Consider the following 23636-nt stretch of genomic DNA (forward strand, 5'->3'; position numbering starts at 1 on the left):
CCATGTCAATTGACAGACAGCACTCAAGTCCCTGCTTGCAGGTGCTTATTTCTACCTGCCTGAGGGAACACCTTATTGCCTGGATGTCCACAGAGGTCCTACCCCAAACATGTAACCTTCAAGCTGCTCCTCCTCCTCCTCCCCCTCCGCTCCTCCTCTGGCCTGCTGCTGAATGAAGTTGTCCCGTAACAGCAACCCAAGCTCCAAGTCAGCTCTGAAAGCCCCTCTTCTCCCTCGTGCCTCTCATCCTACCCCCTTCACCTCTTAACTCCATCTCTGAAAGAAAGCCAGGGCGAGATTTTATTCCCCAGGTCCACTCCATGCCTCTCTCCAAAGGACCTCTGCGCCTAGCCCATCACCCATGCCCTCACTTCAAGTATCCACCATGGGCCACCAGAATGATCTTCTAAACAGTACATCTGACCTCCGCTTTAAAAAGAAAAGGACACAGAGCACTCCATACTTCTAACACAGTAATGCCCAAAGGCTGTCGCCTGCACGAGGGTGTTAGTTGCTCCAGGTTCCAGATCTCTCTCGCCCTTCTCCTTCACCCCTAGGCTCACCAGTACACACAGGCACTGTGCCCTCTGCCTGAAATTCCCTGCTCCACTACTCTGCCCGGCGGGCTCCTATTCAGCCTTCAAAGCCCAGCTGAAACATCATCTCCTGTGTGAAATCCTGTGATTCCCATTAAGACAGTCTGCATTGCTCTCATCTCCAGGGCACCAGAGCCTTTACCCATCCATCTAGTACATATACAGCCAAATACGGTCAGCTTCCCCCATCCACCCTTGCCAACCAAGAGCTTCCCGAGGGGGTATGGAGCACAGTGCTTCTCAGACTTAACTGGACTTAAAGACCCATCAAAGAGTTTGTTAAAACGCAGCTTCCTGGGCCTCATTTCTGAAGATTCTGGGTCAGCCAGCTTGGGGTGGGGTAGCGATTCTGTATTTCCCACAGACTCCCAGGTGATGCAATTGTGCTGGCCCGGGACCACATTATGAGAAGTTCAGATTTAGTGTCCAAGGACAAGAGCATAAGACCTGCTTCTGCCACAGAAAGGTCTCTGGGTGGCGCAGTTTGCACTAGACTACCTACCTAAAGTTGGCAGTTCAAATCCACCCAGCAGCACCACGGAAGAAAGGCCTGGCAATCTGCTTCTGTAAAGATCACAGCCAAGCAAACCCTATGGAGCACAGTTCTACTCTGACACACACGAGGTTGCCATGAGTTGGAATCAACTCAATAGCAACAGTTTAGTGTTGGGGTTATTTCCTTGTTGTGTTTTTTGTTTTTTGCTTCGGTCACAGAAATGAACTGTGTCATACGGGCCTTAGAGTGCTCGTTTAAAAGACAGGGACACACTTCCAGGTCTGCCTGCTCCCAGAAAAAGCCACCAGGAGGACAAAATGAGAATCTGCCTGGGAAGGCCTCTGTACACCCTAAAGCGTGGGGGACGCGTGGAAGAGAAAGCCCGGCCTCGGTGGGGTCTCCTGCCTCCCGCTCAGCAGGGCCAGGTAGGCCCGGGCTCCTGCTCGCCGGTTATAGCTGCTTAATACTGTACTAACTAGTCTGCAGATTGTTTCTTTCTACCTCCTGGGAATTTCAATTTGCCTTTCTGACTTCAGAACAGGGTTTTCTTTCAAAAGAACCAATCTGCTACATCATACATATGAAAGTTACCTAAATGAGGTTTTCTGGAACTTTCCTGAAAGGAGCTAAACACCCAAAGAGCTTGGGAGATTCATCTTGAACGACACCCACTGGATCAATTTAGTAAGGAGAGAGGCCTGTGGCTTATTAAAACACCATCCCCTATTTGTTCACCCAACAAATTTGAGAGCACTCGCTGTTTATCTGTGAGGCAGTCACACTCCACAGAACTCTCTGGAGAAGAGGATCCCAGCAGGGCTAGGGGCTGGATGACCTATCCCAACCCCACAGCATGCCAAGAATAACCCCACAACCACCACACCGTGGGAAGGGGCCCGAGACAGAGCTAGCTCACACAACTCAGAGCTTGAGGACAGGGTCACCTCGAGTTGGGGTTACGCTGGATCGGGGGAACATGCCCCAATGCTGGCAGTCTGCCGACATTCCAGAAGCCTGTTTCCAGGCACATCACCTCTCCACACCTCGTGTTACCTGTGGCTTCCAGAAGCTATCGCGGAGCAGAGCTCCCCGCCCTGATCCGACATCCAAATTCAGTGAATGGTGCGCATACTCACTTGCATCCATCTGCGCTGCAAGTAAGTTCCTAAGGGGCCAGATCGGTGCCCAGATCCTAGCTGACACTCCCCCCAGGCTCCAGAGCAAGCCTCAGCAAGTACTTTCTAAATAAATGAATACTTTTAAAGTGGCCCCAGCTACAAAAGAAAAGGAGTGGGAGGAAAGGTTAAGAGTTATTCCACCAGGGCAAGACTGCCTCCAGCTAGTTCAACTCGGGACCTTTTGGGGGTATTGTTCAGCAAGTTTACTTAAAGGGCTCAGCCCTTCTCTCGCAGCAGGACCCCGCTTACACACCCGCTCCCAGCAAGGCCGCAGATGTGTCCTGGACCGGTCCCCTCCGCAGCATCCCATCCAATTGCAAATGAAGGCGCAGCAGCTGGAGCTGTAAACAGATGGCCTGCTCATTTGAATGGGTTTGATCTGGCTGCTCGGGCGCAGTGAGGTCGGGCCTGGCCGCGTCAAGCTCCGTGTGACCCCAGGAGCCTCAGCAAGCAGCTGGATTGGAGTGACCTCGGGGAGGCTCCCCTAAATGGTGTCTCCAGCAGAGGGGGCAGGCAGCCCGGGGTGGGCGGCCCTGGTCTTAGCGGGTTCTGCACCACAGGGCACGAGAAAAATCAGGCTGAGCCACAGGGATCACTTTTCTCCGGTGTTTTGCAGAGAAAAGAAAAACTCCCCCTCCAGGGAGACCATGCCGGAGGACTGAAACCCACATTCATTCAGGAAATTCCAAATTAAGATTCGGCGCCACCATGGTTAACCTTTCTCCCCTGCCCTAAGCCGCTAGTTTGCATAGAGGTAAAAGCTTCCCGAAAACCAACTTTGAAGAGGCCCTACCTCTCCGCAAAGCCCCTTTCAAAGCCCTCCAAAGCAGCTGAGCCTTGGAAGGGCTGTGTTGTGCCTGGCTCCTACGCATCTTGGCTTCCCGTGGAAAAGGCTACCTGTCCCTTGTTAAACCAAGGCTGTGGGCTCCTTGAAGGAGAAGAAACCAATCAACCAACCTGTTGCCTCAGAGTCCAACTCATGGCGACCCCATGTGTGTCAGAGTAGAACTGTGATCCACGGGGTTTTCAATGGCTGGTTTTTCGGAAGGAGATGACCAGGCCTCTGGGTGGACTAGAACCTCCAACCTTTGGGTTAGCAGTCAAGCACATCAGCAGTTTGCACCGACCAAGGACTCCATGAGAGAGAAACAGGGGCCTTATTTAACTCACCGTGTCCCCGGCCAGGACCCAAGCAGAATCAGTGTCCCCGAGAGAGTCAAGGCCTGTGCCTAGCTCTCCTGGCAGCCCTGCCCTTCGGCCATCTCCTGCCTCCGTGTTGATCAGGTCCAGAAAAGAGACGGTCAGGAGCAGGGTGAAATGACCGCCTCATGCAAGTGGGGTTGCCCAGCCACGCCCTTGACCAGCCTCCACCCTTGCCTCATCTTCAAGGGCGGCACCTGAGCATCTAGCTCCATGTGTTCACCAGCAGCCTCTGTTCCACCTCCATCAACAGGTGAAACCTGACTAGAGCCAGCAGAGAGGCCTGGACGCTTACCGACCAGGCAAGGAGCAGGCCGAGCAGGCGCGTCTGGCTGGTACTGACTAGGGCCAGTGCAGGCAGGTCTGCTGAAGAATCAAGACGGGAGCCCACCCCCTTACAGAAAACCAGCCCCCGGGGCGCTGCAGAGCCAGAGCACCCAGAAACAACCTAACATGGCACACATGTCCTCAGGCCTGCACCCCCCACCCCACACCCCAACTTCTGCAGTCTCATCTCACGCCCCCTCCCTCAGTCTCTGCACTCCAGCCGCACGGCCTCCTCTGGGCTCCCCAGGTTCCTCTGTGACACGGCTGTGTTCACAGCCCCTCCACCTTGGACTGGAACTCATTTTTGTGATTATTTGACAAATGCATACCTCCCCTGACTCAACAGCACTTGGGATTGTTTTCCACTTGCCATCCTATCCCTGTATCCCTGCAGAACCTGGCACATGGTAGGGTCACAAAAAATTATTTAGCGAATAAGTGAATGAACGAGGAGTCCCTGAGTGGCACCAAGGAGCCCTGGCGGTGCAACGGTTAAGCACTTGGCTGCTAACTGAAAGGTTAAACCCACCAGCAGCTCAGTGGGAGAAAGATGTGGCAGTCTGCTTCTGTAAAGATTATAGCCTTGGAAACCCTATAGGGTGGTTCTGTTCTGCCCTATAGGGTCGTTATGAGTCGGAATCGATTCAATGGCAATGGGTTTTGGTTTGGGTGGCACAAATGGTTAAACGCTTGACTACTAAGCAAAAGGTTGGTAGTTCGAACCCATCCAGATGCGCCTCAGAAGACAGGCCTGGCAATCTGCTTCTGAAAGGTCACAACCTTGAGAATGCTATGAAGCAATTCTACTCTGCACACGTGGGATTGCCATGAGTTGAAATCGACTTGGAGAGCAACAACAACAACGACTGAATGAATGAACTAATTCAAAGAAGCCACAGCAATTGCCGTGTGATCTGAAAAGCATGTCTATTCCAATGACTTTGTCTCTGCTAAGCTTAAAAGTTGTCACTGCATCCAGGGCTGCCAGTTTAGGATGAAAAGTTAGAAGTCAGCTTCCCTCCAGCACTGAACTCCCACTTCGAAATGCCCGCGACCCTTGGCTGTTTTGCATGCACTGAGCAAGGGACCAGTGCAAAGTTCAGCTGGCAATGGAGCTGCTCTTCACCTCCGAGTATAACTGGAACCAATCAGAGTTCACACGCTATTTTTTTTCTTAACCACTAAACTGAACTTCGCTTGCTTTCCGAACGGGCTCCACTCCCCAGTCTCTGTTTTCCGCTCAGGACGTGCTCCCCAGCCAAGGCTGGAGGAAGAGTACGTGTTATTTACTGATTCTGCCCTTTTGCTCTTGGAACTCTCCCTCCTCCTTTTTTTTAACCTTTCCTATTCTCTGCTCCTAGTCTCTGCAGGAAGTGACCATTAGAAAGGCCACCAGGCCTTGGCATTTGTCATTTCCACGTGCAGGGGTCCGTCTGTGCAGGAGGGACCTGATTTCCCACCCAATGGCAAATCAGAAGTGCTGAGAGGAAAAGCTGTCATAATATCAAGTGACAACCAGAAAGGCAGGGGTGGATTATCCAACAGGCAAGGCAAACACGGTAAGCACCGTGCTTACCAGATCATCTTTAAAATCCATTGCCATCAAGTCAATTCTGACTCATAGCAACCCTACAGGACGGAGCAGAACTGCCCCATAGGGTTTCCAAGAAGCAGCTGGTGGATTGAACCGCCTTCCTTTTGGTTAGCAGTTAAGCTCTTAACCACCGCACCGCCAGGGTTCCAGATCATCTGCAGTGAACAATTTCACATTTTTCACCGCATCAAAGATTCTGCTGCTAGGTATGGCTGGTATCTGTCTCCCTCCCAACCCCACAGCACCTTCCTACAGAATCAAAGCCTCTTTCCAAATGTACAATCGCTGACTGGGGCAGATGACCCAGCAAGCGAAGTAAGCACAGGCTTATTTATGCTTACTTACTAATCTGTAGTGAACAATTTCACATGGGTTTCACCACATAAAATTGTTCACTACAGATGAGCTGGTAAGCAAGGTGAGCACCACGCTTACCTTACCTATTGGATAATCCATCCCTGCAAAAAGAGGAATAGATTAGTAGGATCCTGAGCGAACTGCCAGAGGAACTCAGGAGAAGGAAAAACTAGGGACTGTCCCCTCTGCTGAGGTGGTTTATGGGTGCAATGGGCAAGTACCGGGCCAGCCCTTCTTAGCCTTGAGCTGCTGTCCAGTGATTAAGCCTGGGTCACTGACTGGGACACAGAACAGTCTCCCTCTAGATTCCTTGCGCAGCAGAAAGGAGTGACTTCTTATCAAAAAGCTATAGATGGCCACAGCAGAAAGGAGTGACTTCTTATCAAAAAGCTATAGATGGCCACAGCAGAAAGGAGTGACTTCTTATCAAAAAGCTATAGACCGCTACAGGCCTTTCAAAAAGAATCACAAAGTGGTAAACATTAAGACGTTTTTATTGAATGTGATTTATCTTCAAATGGCTTTAGGGAAATATCAGTTGCTGTTGAGTCACTCCAATTCATGTGTGTCAGAGTAGAACTTAGCTCCACAGGGTTTTCAAAGGCTGATTTTTCCAGAAGCAGATCAGCAGGCCTCTCTTCTGCGGTACCTCTGGGTGAACTCGAACCTCCAATCATTCGGTTAGCAGCAAAGCGTGTTAACCATTTGCACCACCCAGCAGTTTCCTTACAAATTTAACGGTCACATGACAGATTTTGGAAAGAACAAGAGGGCCATCACAGCATTCTACAAAAGATCCTCCTGCTCAGGAAGAAGATTCAACTACGAAAGCTTTCTTGCACCAATAAATTCACCCGAAGGTCTGTGTCCAAGCTCACTAACCAGGACTCGGAGGAATCATTGCATCTCCAGGAGTCTCATGTACCTCGTCCATATGATGGGAAGAGCAATACTTCTGATATGCTGGATTATTAAGATTAGAGATAATATATGTGAAAGTACACATCCAACACATGGCAGGTACTTAATAAATGGTAGCTTGGGGTATCACTGTTATAGTCATCATCATCATCATCATCATCATGGCACGGAATGGGCCAAAGGAACATGACCTCATCTATCATCATCATCATATCAAGGAATGGGTCAAAGGAACATGACTTCATCCATCATCATCATCATCATCACCATCATCCCCATCACCATCATCATCATCAACATCATCATGGCAAGGACCAGGCCAAAGGACTATAACCTCATCCACACTAACACACCCTCCCCTTTCAATCACTTAACCCCCACAGCGGTATAACATACAAAGGGTTGCAAACAACTGCCCAGCTCCTCCCCACTTCAATCCTGTGAGTCTCATAACAATTCCTTGAGCTCCCTTCCAGGTATACTGGAAGCCCAGCTACCTGCACACGTCAGACAAACCTAGCAGACTGATCAGGGAAAGCTAGTAGGCAAACAAGGCAGCAATGGCTCGAGCAGGCTTTGAAACTCCCACCACCCTTGGAGACAAAAGCAGCGCAAGCTAGACAACCACCCCAGCCAGCCAATGCCACAACCTTCTGCCCATCATCTTTCACAAAGCCTACTACAACCCTTTGGAAGCCTCAAACCAAACATTCTTTTCTTGCCAAAATATATTGTTCCTCATGAAGTACGTGTCCCACTGTTAGTGCGTAGCTGCAACTGACTTTTCTCAACAGGGAAAAAAAAAAACGTCAACCCTGAACCATTTGGACAGCAAGCAGCAAGATGATCACATTTCTACAGCACAAGGGACTTGCAAAAGCCCAAGATAACAAAAAGGGTTGAAGAAATCCAGGGCCTGGAGCTTGCTCTGCATTTTAAGTAATGTAAATGCCTCTCATTAGAAGATTTACCCTTGAATATCACAGGGTAAACGTTCCATTGTTCCAGAAATATAGGTTTTAATTCGGTATCAGGTTTTTGTTTGATTGTGAAGGGTGGGGTGGAGAGGAAGCTAGCCTTACTGAGCACCTACCATATGCTGGGAACTGCAGTAGGGACTTTACATCCCTTTGCTTTTAATCTTCACCACCACCCTTCAAGACAGATAGATTATCAGTCCGGTTTCAGATAAGGAAGGGGAGGCTCAGACACATTAGCCCGCTGCCCCAAGGTCACAGAACCTGCAGATACTGGAGAGATTCTGGGCAGATCCACCTCACTCCACAGGCCACGTTCCTTCTGCGAGTGATGTCTCCAGAAAGCACACCATACGCCATTCAGATTTTTTTAATTTATTTATAGGAAGAAATGTCACATACAGAATGTAGGTTAAGAGTATCAGGGATTTTTGGTCTTTTAAACATGTCAGCGATTTTAAATTTGAAACAGTTATAACATCTAGAATATACTATTCAATTGTGCACCTACCACGGTGACAATCCAGGAGGCTTAGCAGAATGGGGGAGCCCCTGGGTGGCACAACTGGTTAAGCACCAGACTACTAACTGCAAGGCCGGCTGTTAGAACACAACCAGGGGCACCTCAGAAGAAAGGCCTGGCAGTCTGCTTCTGCACGGGTCACAGCCTTGAAAACCCTATGGAGTGCTGTTCTACTCTGCACACGTGGGATCATCTACTATGCACACGTGGGATCATCTACTATGCACACGTGGGATCATCATGAGTCAGAATCGATTTGATGACAAGTGGTTGGTAGCAGAATGGGAAGAAGCCGCCTCAAAGGCAGCCACACCCCTTTGGGACAAGCCCATTGTTCCAGTTTGAAGCTTGAGGGTGTTCGAAGAGTTTAAACGTTACACTGGCCCACTGCAAAGGTTTTTATATCCATGTTACAGCAACTCCCGTCCCCCCCGGCCCCACCCCATCCCACTCCCCTATACACACAGTTGGCCCTTTCAAGGTCTGGATACTTTTAAAACAGTACAATTGGTCTCGTATGGAAAAACTTAACAGGAAACTGTCATGTGTAAAATTAAGCCACACAGTAATATTAAGGAGAGCTAGAATTAGAAAACAATCGAGACGATTGGTACAGTTTGCTCTACTAACGTTAGAGCTCAGAACTGAGTTCTTTGAAGGCAAGGTGCTATATAAATCATATAAATAAATACCTCCCTTCACCTAGTTCCGGAATCTATCAGCATTTTCCTTATAGGCTATTTTTTAACCTTCTCATAAAACATGTCGCTGTAACCTGAAATTCTATATATGTATTCTCCATTCAGGAATGACCTAGAATCTACCATTCTTTAGTTGGACAAAGGATTAAAAGAATGTGCCACAGCTTAGCTCCCTAGCTCAGTACAGTGAAAAAGAATCCTAGTTCTAATATTTGCATGATGCGGCAAATTAGTCCAAAATGGGGTGTAATTATTCATGATACTCCAAAGCGGAATAAATGACAAAAACTCACCTTCAACATCTCAAAACTCCGTCATGGTGCAAGTTTTCCAACATCAAAATTACTCACACCCTAAAGTGTGCCAATTTTCACTTGACACACAGTCTTCAAGGATGACCATAACTTGTCCCCATGGTTAAATACCCCGTTAGCATGAATATACAAATGGTAAAAGCCTAAAGAGAAACGGAGGCCAGTGAAGGCTGCAACCACAACAGCCCACTGATGGGGCTCCCATTTTGAGTTTTCTATCAGGCTCTTAAAAACAATATTATCGGATCAGAGCAAGGGGAGAGGCTTTTAAAAAGTGTAACCTTTGTTGACTTCAGAAGGAGACAGCTATCTCTAAAACATAAAGGACCATCAGAGTGAAGTATCCAGCAGCTTGTTCAACAAGACTTCTCCTTCAAAGAACTCAGCACCAGGCACCCTTCTTTACGTCCTCAGATGCCTTAATACAAGAAAGCCAGAGCTGCAACCTGGCTGAGTCACCCTGGGTCTACCTGGGTAAGCAGGAGGAAGTGGCCCACTTGTGGAGACCTTAAGGCTGCCAGATCCCATGAAGATCAACATTTTCCCCAAAATAGACCCCAAGTGATACATAGCTTAAAAAACAAAAAAACTCAAGTTTAAAGGTCCCCTAACAGCCGCTCCATGGGAGAAAGACCTGGCGATCTGGTCCCATAAAGATTACAGCCTAGGAAACCCTATGGGGCAGTTCTGGTCTGTATGGAGTCACTATGAGTCGGAATTGACTCAATGGCACCCAACAACAAGAAGCCAATAAAAACTCCATGGCTCACAAATGTAATCCATGTCACTGAATTGTACACGTACAAACTTGAATCAGTGTTTTTGGTATGTATATTCTCGACAACAATAAAAATAAAATAATTATTAAAAAACAAATAAATAACTCTTCAAAAAATCTCACAACGGTCTGGCCATAACCACTCGGGGGATGGCGCAGGACCAAGCAGGATTTCATTCTGCTGGGCATGGGGTCACCGTGAGGCAGAGGCCCACGCAATGGCTGCGAACAAGCCAAATCTGAGTTCTGAGAGGTTTGTTCCTCCCTGAAAAATCGTCTGGGGTGTAATGATTCTCAGGCAGAGTTGCTCAGAAACCCAGCTCTTCTTCAGCTAAGGCCAACTTAGCACCCTGACATCTGGCTCACCAAGTAGCCACTCCAGCCTGCAAGACAATCACTGTCGGCTAAAAAAAAAACCCAAGGAAGAAGGTAAGCCAGCGAGAACGGGCTGTCAGGGTGCGGTCTGCTGAAAACCCAGGGCCATCTCTGAATCTCTCCGGTGGGATGCAGCAAAATGAAAACAAGAAGGCAAATCCTAGGGCTGAAGTCATCCCTCAAGGAAAACAAAACAAAAAGACTGTGGATACTTCTGCATCCACAAAAGCCACTGGATCAGAATCATCTGTAGGATAGGCTGAAAAACTTTCAAAAAAATAATTTGAGTTGCCCACCAAGAAAAGTCAAACAAAGACAGAGTTAGCCTACCAGCTGTATTTCCTACCTAGTTTGACACGCTGGCTCCCAAAAGTCAATTTCCCACGTTTGCCTTTAAAGACTCAAACTAGACAGCTTAAATGGAAATGTGAAATTAAGCTAGACTCTGATTAAAGGGTAGGGGGGAGCCTTTTAACAATTACCCTCACTAAGTAAACACCCAAACAAACCAGTCTACAAGCTGGAGGGCTACTGGAGACATTTTATTGAGAATGTGAACCTTAAACAAAACTCTTTCTGTTTAAACACTACCCCCGTTATTTCACGGCCGTGTAATTATTCATTAAGCTTGACATTGGAAACATTTCATATTGGATTGCTCTGGTTATTTGAATTCTCACCCTCAACTGGACTGGAAAGACTTGAAAGGAATACGTTTTCGGTTACTGTTTGGGCAGGGGGGGTGCTTTTTGCATAGTAGGTAGTCAATGTTTTAACTGGTTAAAACGTACAGGCAAAAAAAAAAAAAAAAAAAAAGATTCGGATCTGAGGGAGCCAGTATAGAAATTATACAAATACCAATTATCTGGGCTTGCCAGATTTTTGCTCTAGAAATACTATTAAACACAGCTCTTTGTCTATGAATTGAGAAACACTTTATATACTAATAAAGAATGTGTACTTCATTGTGTATTTAACTGCATAAGCCTGCATTTGGTTTAATTGACCAAGAATAAGTCCTTGTTCCTACATTAACTATCAAGTTACAGTCAACTCTTAAATATTAACACTCATATTGAGGAACGAAGATGCAGATAATATAAAACAGAAGATTATTGTAAACCATTCACTCTTGGTATGCAGATATATTCTTTTTTTTTTTCTCTTGCAATTAAATGCGTATGGCTGATATTATGGCATTTACAATACTTCTAACAAAGGACTTAAGGCATACTGGAAAAGTCTGACGCAGGAGGTCTCCAGGCCCATCCCTCACTCCACTCCGCTATTTGGACCAACTCCCACTTGTCCAGGACAGCATCACCTCACAGAAGCTTGTCAAAAAGCATGCAAACTACTTTTTTCCCAGGTTGTTGGCTCTTCACAATCACACTTTGTAGAGGGTGGGAAAGTAATCAAGGGTTTTAGGTTGGAAAAGCCCTTTTATTTTAACTCCTACTGGGCTGGTGTAAACAAAGATGTCGTTAATGTCAACAATGACTTAATTAACCAGAGTAGGTGACAATGTCAGGAAGAACTTGAAAGTAAGAGTCACCTCCTCCCTGGGGTGATCAAGCTTGACTATACTTGAAATAATGAGAATATTAATCAGCATAACAGTCCCTGGCATTGAAGATTACCCCCACCTTTGAGTCAATAAACTGTATTTACATTGTTCAGCTGGTCCGCTACAGCGAGTGAATTGAAGATACTCATTTTTAATCTACAATATTAACTAAAATCTTCTAGAGACCCATCAGCTACTTTTGTGTTTTCTTAAATCAGCTGAGTAGACCCAACAAGAGTAGGTGTTCCCACTTCAGAAAAAGTGTCCAGAAGATGAATGATAGATGTGATGTGATGTGAGATATATATGATACGATACGGTACGATACGGTACAATGATACGACGGGATACAAAGACAGGAAGACAGAACATATGCTTCCCACGGAAGGGCCGTTTTAGAGGTAGCGCCCAGGCTCTTTCCTGGAGCCTCTCAGGCACATATTTCTCTGGACACAGTTTTCCTCCGGTCCAGCCCAATGAACATGACTTACTGAACTTCCAAATCAGCAAACCACAAAGTCTTCCAAAATGAAGCCTTGTGCAAGAGAAGGTCAAGGTTGAACTTACTGTTAACCAAAGCTGTAGTTACATTAACTATGAAGGATGGACACACACGCTCACATACCCCAACTGGTCAGGGCCAGGACCTAAACTGGAGCTGCCCTATTTAGCTGGCTTCTGGTTGTTAAGAACTCCGCTCTCACCTATAATTAGATCACCTTCCTACTAACCTGGGGGGAAGGAGCACTCCTGTGCTGGAAGAACTCGTCTTGGGGCTGACATCAGTTGCCAGTCCTGGGCTAACAAGAGGAGATACTCCAGTGGGGAGTGGGGTACAGTGGAAAGCAAACACAGCTGCCTGGGAACACGCAGGGCCTCCTCGGACAGAAAACACCTTCTTCGCAACTGTCTCCAAAAGCATAGATATTTCTTGACATGTGCAGCTGGCAGGACTAGCCTCCCAGACTGGGAAAGCCCAGGTCCCCAGCTGGCTGGGGAACAATGATAATAATAATATGTACTGGGTGCTTATTAGATGCCAGGCTAATTGCTTTTTATGTCTGGGTCTAAGTTACATCTCCTACCAACCCTCTGAGGTAGATTGTCAGAAGGCTTCCAAGGATATTAGTATTTACTTCATGTAAAAGCTGGAAAAGACCCTTATCAAACCTTTACATGGTAAAAAGGGAGATGGAGGCCCAGGGCCTTGTATGCTTTTCCAAAGCCTCCTCTTTGCAGGTTTTTGCTCCCTCCTGTAAATGTTTTCTTTTCTCCCCCCGCCCCCCCCAAGGTCTTACAACCCTGGGCAGAAATCTCATGGAAGCGACAGACCCAGAAAAACGCACAAAAGAACATTCATAAAATATTACCTACAATTTCAGGGAGTTCATGGACCGCCCCACTCTCTACCCAGCGTGCACCCACACATCCCAGGCTGGGAAGACCTGCTGCTTTTGACAATATTCACATTGTGGGATACAAATCCCTATACAAATATCCCTTTCGGGGACTTTATCGCTTCCGACCGTGTTTTCCAGCTCTGCCTCACCCCTCTCTCTTCCTGCACATATTATAAACTTTCTCCAGTAATTAAATATGGCCAAAGAAATCCTCCAGGGCCATTTTACACTTTACGTTGAAATAAACTCACAATAATGTTGCCCTGAACACGCAAATGGAAAATGACAGTTTTTTCCAACCCTGGGCCCGCTCCTGAAGCCCACAATATAAGAAATCCCAGCTCAGCTTCCCATGTTTGTGCTGAGCCAGGCACTCAGGGGAAAACTGGCAATTAGGGAAACATCCATTTTAATTATTAGCAAAATTAAAGAAGTACAGGCATGACTTTCAGAAACCAGGAAACTTTTCTCTCACATTAAAGCCCTTTCAAAATGCATCATGACCACAAATTACATTCACCCCATGTCACCGCCCATTTCACAAGGAGGCAGTTCCTAAAAGCCTCAGACACAAACTCCTACCAGGCTCCCACCCCAGAGACGCGGAAGCCAGGTGATGCCACCACACCTGGCCACGACAAAGCCTCCACGCGTGCGTGCAAGAAAAAGGCCACCAGTCAAGCGCACTCACAGGATTGCTTCAGGTGATAAGTGTCTCCACCAGGAAAAGATCTGCTTACATCCTTCAGTGACTCACGCCCAGGGTCCCATCTCTCAGCGCTCTCATCTGGGATGGGGACACAGCCTCCCTCCCGTCCTGTCCTAAGGAGGCTGGGCTTTCTTGTCCTCTTCCAGCCCACCCCTCTGGACGAGCTTCCCCAGAACAGCTGGCTGACCCCCGAACACTTAGGACCGCACCAGGCTCCTCAAGCCGAGCAGGCACCAGGTGGGCTCTCAACAAACAAGTTCATTAAGTGGCGATGAGAGCTGGGATCTGCCGTGTTGTTCTCGGATTACCACTCGAAAAATAACTCAGCTACCGATATTCCCTGCTGATGACAGATCTCAACACTGCACCGAGTTGGGCCTTGGCTAATGTTGTCTCAGAAGGACCCGGGAGAGAGCTTCCAAATCTGCCCGGCTGAATCACGCAAACTCTGTCATCCCCACTGCTGGCCTTAAGCCTTTAAATTTCCATTTCCAAAGCTGAAACACCAGTGCATGCCCCATCCATCTGGAAGTCCTCATAACGGGGGAGACCCTCTGGCAAATTCACATTTAAATTTACCTAAAATAGAATCAGAGGCTCTACGAGGCATTGCTTAAGTATTACGAATTACGATGGTTAAAAAAAAAAAACCTAATGTCAAGCTTCTCCATGCTGAACTTCAGAAGCTTCTTTTTCTCCTCAGACAATGAAAATAAAATGTCAGCATTTCAGAGGCTGGCGATTTCCTTTAATGGTTGCTTCTGTCAGAAAATAGCAATTCTTCACGTTGTAAGCAAGAATCTCCCTCTTGCAGGCATGCTACACAGGAAGCTGTAGACAGTATTCCTCTAATACTGCGGGTCCCGTCCCCAGCTCTCCTGGGCAGTGGGTACAGGGGAACTGCCACTGCCTCCCTCACCCAGCACAGAGACACGCACACTGAGAAACCACCAAACTGACCTTTCTGCCTGCACGGCCGCTGCAAGGAACCTCCTCTTGTTGTCTGTGACTTGGGAGGAGCAAAGCGACCACTCTCAACTGCCCTCAGAAGACTCATTCACAACGCAAGGGCAGCTGATTCTAAAACAGGCCTTACCGTGAGCGCCACTGCCCTGGACAAATCCCAAGACAGCCTTGGTGCCCTGAAAGTGAAATGAAATGGTCACTTACCTTCTGGCTCTACTGTGGTATCCTCAACTAAACTGAATGAGGGCCGGGCCAGGGACAGGGTTGCCATGGTGACCACGACCAGGCAGATGAAGCGCCCCAAGCTGACCATGGTTACGGCGCCAATGCCCAGGCCTCTTCCATAACTCCACGTGGACAGTAATCCCATCTGCACACCTCGGCCACGGGCATGGGGCGCCAGCAATGCCTTCAGCCTGCAGGGGGCTCAGGAACCAGGTGCTGCTGCAGCCACTGCTGTCCTTGCCGCTGCTGCCGCCGTCACTGCTGCCACTAGAGGAAAGAGATGCGGCGAGTCAGTGAAATCCTCCCCGGTGCCAATCCACCCAAACCCAAGCAGATAATAAAACCGTTGTCCAGCCTCTCAAATATGTGAAAGCAGAATTATTTTCCATCATCTGCAAATGCCTTCCATCCTCACCTTGGGCTCCCAGGTGTTTCCACAGGACTGTCTACAAAATGGGTTAGGCTAATCTTTTCAAAAGCAGACTTAGGCAACGCAGATAAAGGAGCAGCTACAGGACGCAGATCCATGCGACCACTTCAGTTAGGCAAAGAGCGCCCTCTCCTACTATCAGCTGGCACCTCTACCGCCCCAGAAGGCAGAAGCAGCACGACCTTAATTCCAAGGGCAACTATAAAATCAAGCGCAAAATGCTTGGGATGGCATCACCAGCCTCCTTAACTTCTCTTAGTCCAACCGGGCTTTAGAAAGCTGACTGGGGCAGGCTTCTGCTTTCAGCCCCATATTCCTGCTGGGCTGCAGCGGAGAGGTTTGTCCACTCTCCCTGAAGGTCTCAGGCAGAAAGGAGGCCAGCAAAGGAAAACTCTTCCCAGGAAGGCTACCGAAAACTTCCACTGGTTTACACTTGTCAGGATTCATTTTCAAATGCAGAAGTGTATTTCAAACTTTCGCCAAATAGCCACTTAGAAAGAACAAACGAACTGTGCTCCATTCACATCAGTTACACAAAAATGGGGCTGGAAACCTAAATCCCCTTCCATGTAAGCCAGGTCTAGGGAATGTCCTCAACCTACAGAAGGTGGGCAAGAAACAGAGAAGAAGCCAACTTGAGTTTGCAGATGAATAATGCTGGTATTTACTACGAACGATGAGGATCATATGCAAATTATTGGCACGGTACGTGATTGGGCCAATAACTTTCAATGTGTTGACCACTGGCTAAAATTTCAGAAGTTCCAAGTGGGCGCTCAATTTACTATCCTGTTCCCACCCACGTGAGCCAAACATTTTAAAGGCAAACAGGATTTTCAAAGAAAGCTTAAAATATTCTAAATAACTTTAAATTCGTTTATTATTTTAAGTGTATAGGCAAAATGAACAGGCTTTGATGAAAACAATCACCAAGAAGGGTACATTAACCCGGGTTCAGATTCTGTGAACCACATTCTTTAAGATTAGGGGATGAAGTGAGGCCTTAAATGTCAGATATCTAAATGCCTAAATAAGAAGCCCTGGTGGCAAAACGGTTAAGCACTGAGCTGCTAATTGAAAGGCTGGCAGATGGAACCCACCCAGTGGCTCCTAGGGAGAAAGACCTGGCGATCTGCTCCTGTAAAGATTACAGTCTAGGAAACTCTATGGGGCAGTTCTACTCTATCACATGGGGTCACTATGAGTCGAAAATCAACTCAAGGGCACCTAACAACAACAATGTCGAAATGTCTGATGCTTGTTACAAGTTATAACACTGGATTTCAACACTCCCAGAGGATTTCCTAAACTCTATGATGAAAACGACTCGATTTAGCCTTTACTGACGATGAAAATCTGGTGGCATAGTGGTTAAGAGCTCGTCTGCTAACCAAAAGGTGGGCAGTTCAAATCCACCAGCTGCTCCTTGGAAACTCTATGGGGCAGTTCTACTCTGTCCTTTAGGGTCACTATGAATTGGAATCGACTCAGTGGCAAGGGGTTTGGTTTTGGGTTTTCTGAGGATGAAAATGGTTGAGGGCAAAGACCCAACACCATTTCCAAAGGACAAATACAGAAAATCTCAGTTTCTAAGAAAACCCCCGTGAAACTGCAGTTCACAGAAAAGCAAGAAAAGCGCGCGCATGCCTGTTTTCAGATCACTTGAAGAAGTTTTCCCCTTTTTTCCTCTTAAAGTTAAGTGCCTCCAAAGATAATTCCATGTCTATTTCTACATACACGTGGGAGGCAAGCACACAAAACATTCACGATGATTTACGAAGCAATTTCAGAATGCATGGGAATTTTCTGCCTCTCACACAACTTTATCAACACTTTTGACTCCTAACAGGAGACTGCGCCCCCGGTTGCTCCCCCGCCGCCTCGCCCACCTGCCCCTCCCTCCAAGGAGTCTCCTCAGCTCTGGGCAGGGAAAGGTGGGCAGTGCCCTCCACCAAACCTCAAGCCGTTCATTCAGCCCATGTTTCCACCAGAAACTTCCATTTCCACAGTTCCAGGTCAAGGCCCCACAGGAGCCCCCTCCCCAAATCCCTGCAAGCCAGCGGCCGGGGGGCGGCAGGTCTGCACAGCTCCGCACCCGAGTGGACAAAAGTACGGAGCGACCCCCTAGGCGGGATAATTAGGTCCCGAGCTCGGAGTTGGGAACACAGGCCCAGCATGCCGCTGGCAGCCACAATCCGGCTTCCTGCCTACAATACCATAATCCTTCCTGGAGCCTGAGCCCCAGTGAAAGCCCCAGCGTGTTTATTTTTCCCCTTGAAAGGGAACTCTCTTCTCAGCCTGCATGCGGGAGGAGCTGTCACTCGCCCTCTGATGGATGGGTCTTCGCCGCCACCCGCTCTCCTGGTTGATTTTCACCTTTGCACAAGCCAGCCCCAAAGATAGGCAAAGTGACCATCCAGGAGAAAGGAACCGCTGAAGGAGTCCCCAGCCCAGCGCTCGGCTTCCAAACTTCCCACAACAACCCCAAACCTCCTGCCCTCCAAGAAGAAATGCCAACGCTGGCGTCTAGCCTGAACGAGGCGCCCACCTCAGGGGACTAGTCCCTCTGTCCACCGCAGGTCACCCACACTGGGCACTTAGGTGCCTGGCTCCTGGGTAGATTTCACATCTGCAGAGTCAACACTGCCCCACCAGGTTGGGGATGCCCGGTTGCCCCAAGGAGCACACCCATCTCCTGGCTCAAAGCCTCCCTACTGCTCCCCCTACACCCCAGAGCTGAGTAGGGCAGGGAGCTGCCAACGTGTTAAGTCTGGGAGGAAAATTCCTCAACACATTGAAATGACAAAAAATAAATACAGGTTGACCCAGGACGGCAGTCCTCACTCTGTTAACACAAGCCACCTAGATCTTGAGGGCAGTTTTGAGGTGCTCCTCGCCAGCACCCCCCACTTCACTGCAGCATTTCTTTCACCCCTGTGCCTGGAATACTCCGTTTTTCTACCCCGTCCTCGACGCTGAAGAGCTCAGAGAAATCTGCATTTTAATTGACATTCCAGGGAGAGGACCGCCTGATTGCTTTTCTATTCAAACTAAACAGGCTTTTCAAATGAAAATGAGTCGAGGCCGGGGGAAGATTTACAAGGATTTGGGACCAAGGGGACAATGAGGTTTTAAATGTTGATAGCGTTTCACACCAAACACATAATGGGTGCCCAGAGTTTTGAAAGCAGGTTCGCCGGGAAGGGTAGGTTTTATTGAACTGGGCAAGAAGGACGGGCTGAAGGAGTTTGCGAGCGGGCAGGCTGCGCGGGGCGCGGCGGCTGGTCCGCCGGGTCCGGCTCCTATCCGCAGAGCGCCGCCTGCGCCCGGCCGGCGGGCCGCAGTGGTCTGGCAGGCGCCCCGCGGAGCCCCCGGCCGGCTCCCCACCGCGCCCCGCCGCTGGAAGAATAAGCGCGCAAGTCAGAACTCGCCGGCGCTTTCGACATCTGCGAGCGGCTGCAGGGCGGGCAAGCCGGGAAAAGTCGGTGCAGCCCGCCCCCTAGCCCCGGGCGCCGCGCTCCCTCCAGCCCTCGCCGCCCGCCCCGGCTCCAGCGCCGACGGCGGCCGCGGGCACCGAAATCGGGGAACCAGAGCAGCCTTCCTCCCTAAAGGTGCCCCCATCTGGCATCACCATCACTAGGGCATGGCAACGGGGATGTCGGCAGTCCCACCCCAGAGGCTCCCTCTCGATAAGGGTCCCCCGCCAGAGCCTGGATGGAAAGGGATGGGCGCTCCCCAGGCCCAGGGATGAGGCGCCCCAAAGGTGCCCCACAGGGCGCCCCGCCTGCGGGGCTGTGCCACGAGCAAGCAGCCCCTCCGCCCGCGCGCTCAGGAGTCGGAGGAACGCGGGACTGAGCCGGTGGAGTTTGACAGAGAGGGGATGTCAACGAAAGAGGCAGATGTCAGCATCTGGATGGGGTAGTGGAGGCAGGACTTCCCAAACGCCAGCCGCGAGCACGCACCCACCTTCCGCCATCACCTAAGCAGGAAGAGGGAGGCCAAGAACCCCCCTCCCCAGTGCCAGCTGTCCCGCACCTTCTCCGGGGGGACACTGGCCCGGCGACCCGGGCCCCCATGGCGCCCCTCTCCTGCTGGCGAGGCGTCCTGCTCCGTCCCGCTCGGCGATTACCTTGAATGGCAACGCGGCTCCTGATCCGTCCTGTCCCCCCGGCGGGTCGGGATGGAGCGAGCGCCGAGGTCGGGGGTCCCTTGGGGGCAACTCCAGCTCAGCGTCGTCCTTGGATCCCCGGCAGCGCAGGGGCTCCGGCTTCACGCGCGCCCCGGGCTGCGGAGGAGGGCGGGCATGACGCCCGCGGCTGCGCTCGGGTTAGGGGAGCGAAAGGAAGAAAGGACTTCGGCTCGGCGTCTCCGCCACCAAACTTTGCTCGCCACTTGGGAGCGGGGAGAGCGTGCACGCGAGCTGCGGCCTCGGGGCCCCGCCGGCCTGGAGAGGAGTCGCCGCGCCAGGCCGGGTCCGCCGCATGCAGACCCGCGGCCCCGAGCTTTGTGCGGCCGCCGCCCGCTCCGCGCTCCGCACCCGCCGCCGCTCGGCTCTCCGCGGCGCTCTGAGCTCTCCGCCGCCGCCGCCCGCGCCGCCGCCACCGCCTCCTCCGGCGGGTCACGCCCCCGCTGAAACCCGAGCCGTTTCCTGGACGGCGGCGCCCGATCTGCCAATCAGCGCCGCGCACAGGGGCCGCCCCGAGCCCTGCGCGGCCCCCGACGCCTCGGAGCGGCCCGGAGACCCCGGACCTGCAGGCAAGGGGCCCGGGCGCGATCTGGACGAAGACATGCAACAATATCCTCCAGTAACAAGGCGGGTCTCCCCTACCCCGCGCCACCTCCTATTTCCCTTCTCTTCCCTTCCCTTGGAAGGTAAACTGACCAACGTTTTACTAGGTGGCTGGGTGCCATTGTTTTGTTTCAAGTCAGAAAATAAACAGGATACCTGCTCTACCCTTAAAGGAACTTTAAAATGCATAGGCGTACTGCTGGGGGGAGAAATTTAATGCAAATGAAACTTTTGGAGAAAGTGAGACAGCTGGGAAATTTTGCAGGACGTCGCATTTTTCTCTGGCCTTCAATAGAACAGAAGTGATAGAAAAAAACTAATATTTTATGGAGGCCCCACCGTGTGCCAGGCGCTCCGAATAGGTTATTCTATTTAATCTGCACAACCCCCCTGCAGAGTAATATTCCCAATTTCTAAAAAGGAAACTGAAGATCAGAGAGGTTCAGTAATTTGCCCGGGGTCACACAGCTGGTTACCGGCAGAGCTGACTTTGAACCTGATCCTCTTAGAAAAAGTGAAAAACTGCAACAACAATTGTTTAGTAATACATATTTGGGTTAATGAAACATTTTTAAAATTGTAAAACTTCAACTCTGCCACAAATAGCTTTTGGACCTTGAGAAAATCAATTCTTTTTCTGAATCTTAGATTCTTTGATTGCAAAACCAGGGAGTTGTAACTGATTAGCTTTAAAGTTCCTATTTCGCATTTACCTTTTTCACTAGGCTGTGTCCACAGGATAATTTCTTTTTTACTATACTTTCTCTCTCTCCTCACTCATCCAGCTCCTAAGCAGTCTGCTTCAGTTCAAGGCAATATAGATAAAAACCTTAATTATCTTTCTTTACGAAAGGTCGTTAAAGAAGTGCCTTAGAAGGCTTCTGAGGCTTAAAGGCAGATAGATGGAGCAGTAAGTACGAGGCTGACGTGGAAAATCGACTTTTCCTGCATTTAGAAATGTAGTTGCAGGCAGTACCTTAACATTTCATTCTTCACAACATCTATGGAAGTATTTCTCCAAGGTGCCACATCATTGGAAAATCTTGTGTATTCACAATACATCATAGAAAGCTTTCATACAGATTACTTAAAAGCCAGGAAAGAGTGCAAATCCATTGAAATGATTCAGACGAAACCAAAACCCAAACCCGTTGCCATCGAGTCAATTCCGACTTACAGCGACCCTATAGGACAGAGTAGAACTACCCCATAGGGTTTCCAAGGAGCAGCTGGTGGATTTGAATTGATCTTCTGGTTAGCAGCCTGCACTCTTAACCACTGATTCAGGCAAACAGCTATGAGATTATATTTTGGAAATTTGGCAGCAAAAACAAGAGTCTGATTCTCAGGCAAAATTATCAGCCTATTGCTGAGAGGGAGGGATGTACTTTTGGTCAAGTCCTCTAACCTGGATCAGTCCCCGAATCTTTTAATTAAATGACACCTCAGCCAGGTGTCCCTCAGCCAGTCTAGATTCCCCTACCAAAACGTTTTCAAGTTCTCAGACCTTGGATCACAAAAGAGACGCGGCAGAATGTCTGTCTGCTCGGAGGTTGGCACTTACATCTTTATATTCATCACCAATGGGAAACTCGAGTGTTTCAGGGCAGATTCCTTTCTCATCCTGTACCGTATCCATCAGCCACTGAAAACTCCCTTAACACATTCTCACATAAATTAATGGCACAGGAAGCTCAAGTCCCTATCCCCCATTCATCAATAGCTTTATGTTCTCTGAATGGGAAGGAAGCCTTCCGCTGAAAATGACAAATAAGAACACCTTCTTTAACATCCAGATGCAGTTTCCAGAATTTATTCTTCCTAGGGATAAAAAGACACCCATCCATCAAAAGCCCCTTATTCCCTCAAGAGCGCTCATTTTTAAGTGAGCGAAGCCGCAAGCCCACCACAGCAAACTCTTCAGGTTTGAGAAAAGCATGTTTGGAATTTTTTTCTTTTTTAATCAATTCTGTCATCATATTTAGGCTTCAAGTGACCTCAGAGGGTCTAGGCAAGCTTTCACACCAGCGAGGCTTCTGAATGAGAAAATAATCTCTTTACAGTTTTTTCTCTTCCCTCTTCGAGTGGCTGGAACCCCTTTTGTCAATGGCCTCCCGTGAATGGTGTTGCTAATAAGCCTATTAATGAGCTTCCACGGCTGAGTGTGAATAGGTAAATAAGCCCCAATCTGTTGAGGTTCAGGGGCGAGGACAGAAAAGCCATCAAGAACTAAAGGTGACAGTTTGAACTGAACAAGGAACGCCAGCACCAGGTCTCAGCTGAAAGAACCATCAGACAAGGCTACATTCACAGCCCTCCACCCCCTACTGAGGCCTCTTTTCTTCCCAATTCTCCCCCCTTTACAAAATGCCTTGAGTAGTCACCCTTTTTTTTTTCAAAAGCCTTCGAGACGCCCTTCTTTTTTTCACTCTAGTAATGATACATCAATGGGAAGGAAGAAAAATGAGGACACCAGAACGCCAATGCCCCCAGAAGTTTCCAGAAACACATTGTGCTTCAAGCCCATTGGTTATGGGAAGGAAAAAGAGGAAGGGGTGGAGACCTTCGCTGCCACAGCCTCTCTCCTTTAAAGATCTGGGGTTTTTCTGTTAATAATTTGGTTTTTTTTCTTTTAATAATTTGATGGGTGGCTACTCCTTCACCCTACAGAACTGTTAGATGAACAAAAGCTCAAGAATGTGCGTAGCATAAAAGAAGCACTAGAAATGAGGAGTACAGAATAGTCTAAGAACGATGGTAAGAGTATTTACTCCTGAAGATGAGGGGAGAGGCTGGATCCCCCAACAGCAAGCGCCCATTTTCAGGAAGTCTGGGCTGTTTAACGGAAGCAAAATCATTGATCCCACCCCTGAATCTCAAAGCCAAGACTTACCTGGACAGAAAGTCCTTCTGGAAGCATCTCCTCACTTTCAGGTGAGGGAGCATTGCTTCCTTAAATTGAGGGGCTACAAGGCTTTGGTTCCCGCAGTCCAGCTATGGCTCTGGTCACTCAATAGCTGTGTGACTTTGGGCAAGTTACTTACCTTCTCTGAGTCTTCTGTTTTCTTGTCTGTAAAATGAGCAAAAGAATGGCATCTATCTCACAGGGGATCAGCCCAGGTAGTGCAAATGGTTAACATCTTGCTCTGCTGCTAACCGAAAGGCTGAAGGTTCAAGTCCACCCAGAGGAAACTCGGAAGTAAGGCCTGGCAA

General features: G+C 49.0%; 1 protein-coding gene across 11 annotated transcripts in view; it reads right to left on the reverse strand.

The window, feature by feature from the left end:
- Positions 1 to 20219, reverse strand: part of FGFR2 (fibroblast growth factor receptor 2) — a 120196-nt gene extending 99977 nt beyond the window's left edge. For 4 of the 11 annotated variants that reach the window (XM_023730014.1, XM_012555127.2, XM_023730016.1 and 1 more), the window contains exon 1: positions 15184 to 15424. In XM_023730014.1, the coding sequence (XP_023585782.1) occupies positions 15184 to 15349 (166 nt within the window). In that variant the 5' untranslated portion in view covers positions 15350 to 15424. Of the gene's footprint in view, positions 1 to 15183; positions 15463 to 19763 lie in introns of those variants that run through there. The other 7 variants (XM_023730022.1, XM_023730021.1, XM_023730020.1 and 4 more) reach the window with 2 other exon arrangements.
- Positions 20220 to 23636: the final 3417 nt, after the last annotated feature.

This window comes from Trichechus manatus, unplaced genomic scaffold (genome assembly GCF_000243295.1).
Source record: "Trichechus manatus latirostris isolate Lorelei unplaced genomic scaffold, TriManLat1.0 scaffold00031, whole genome shotgun sequence".
NCBI classification, from domain to species: Eukaryota; Metazoa; Chordata; class Mammalia; order Sirenia; family Trichechidae; genus Trichechus; species Trichechus manatus.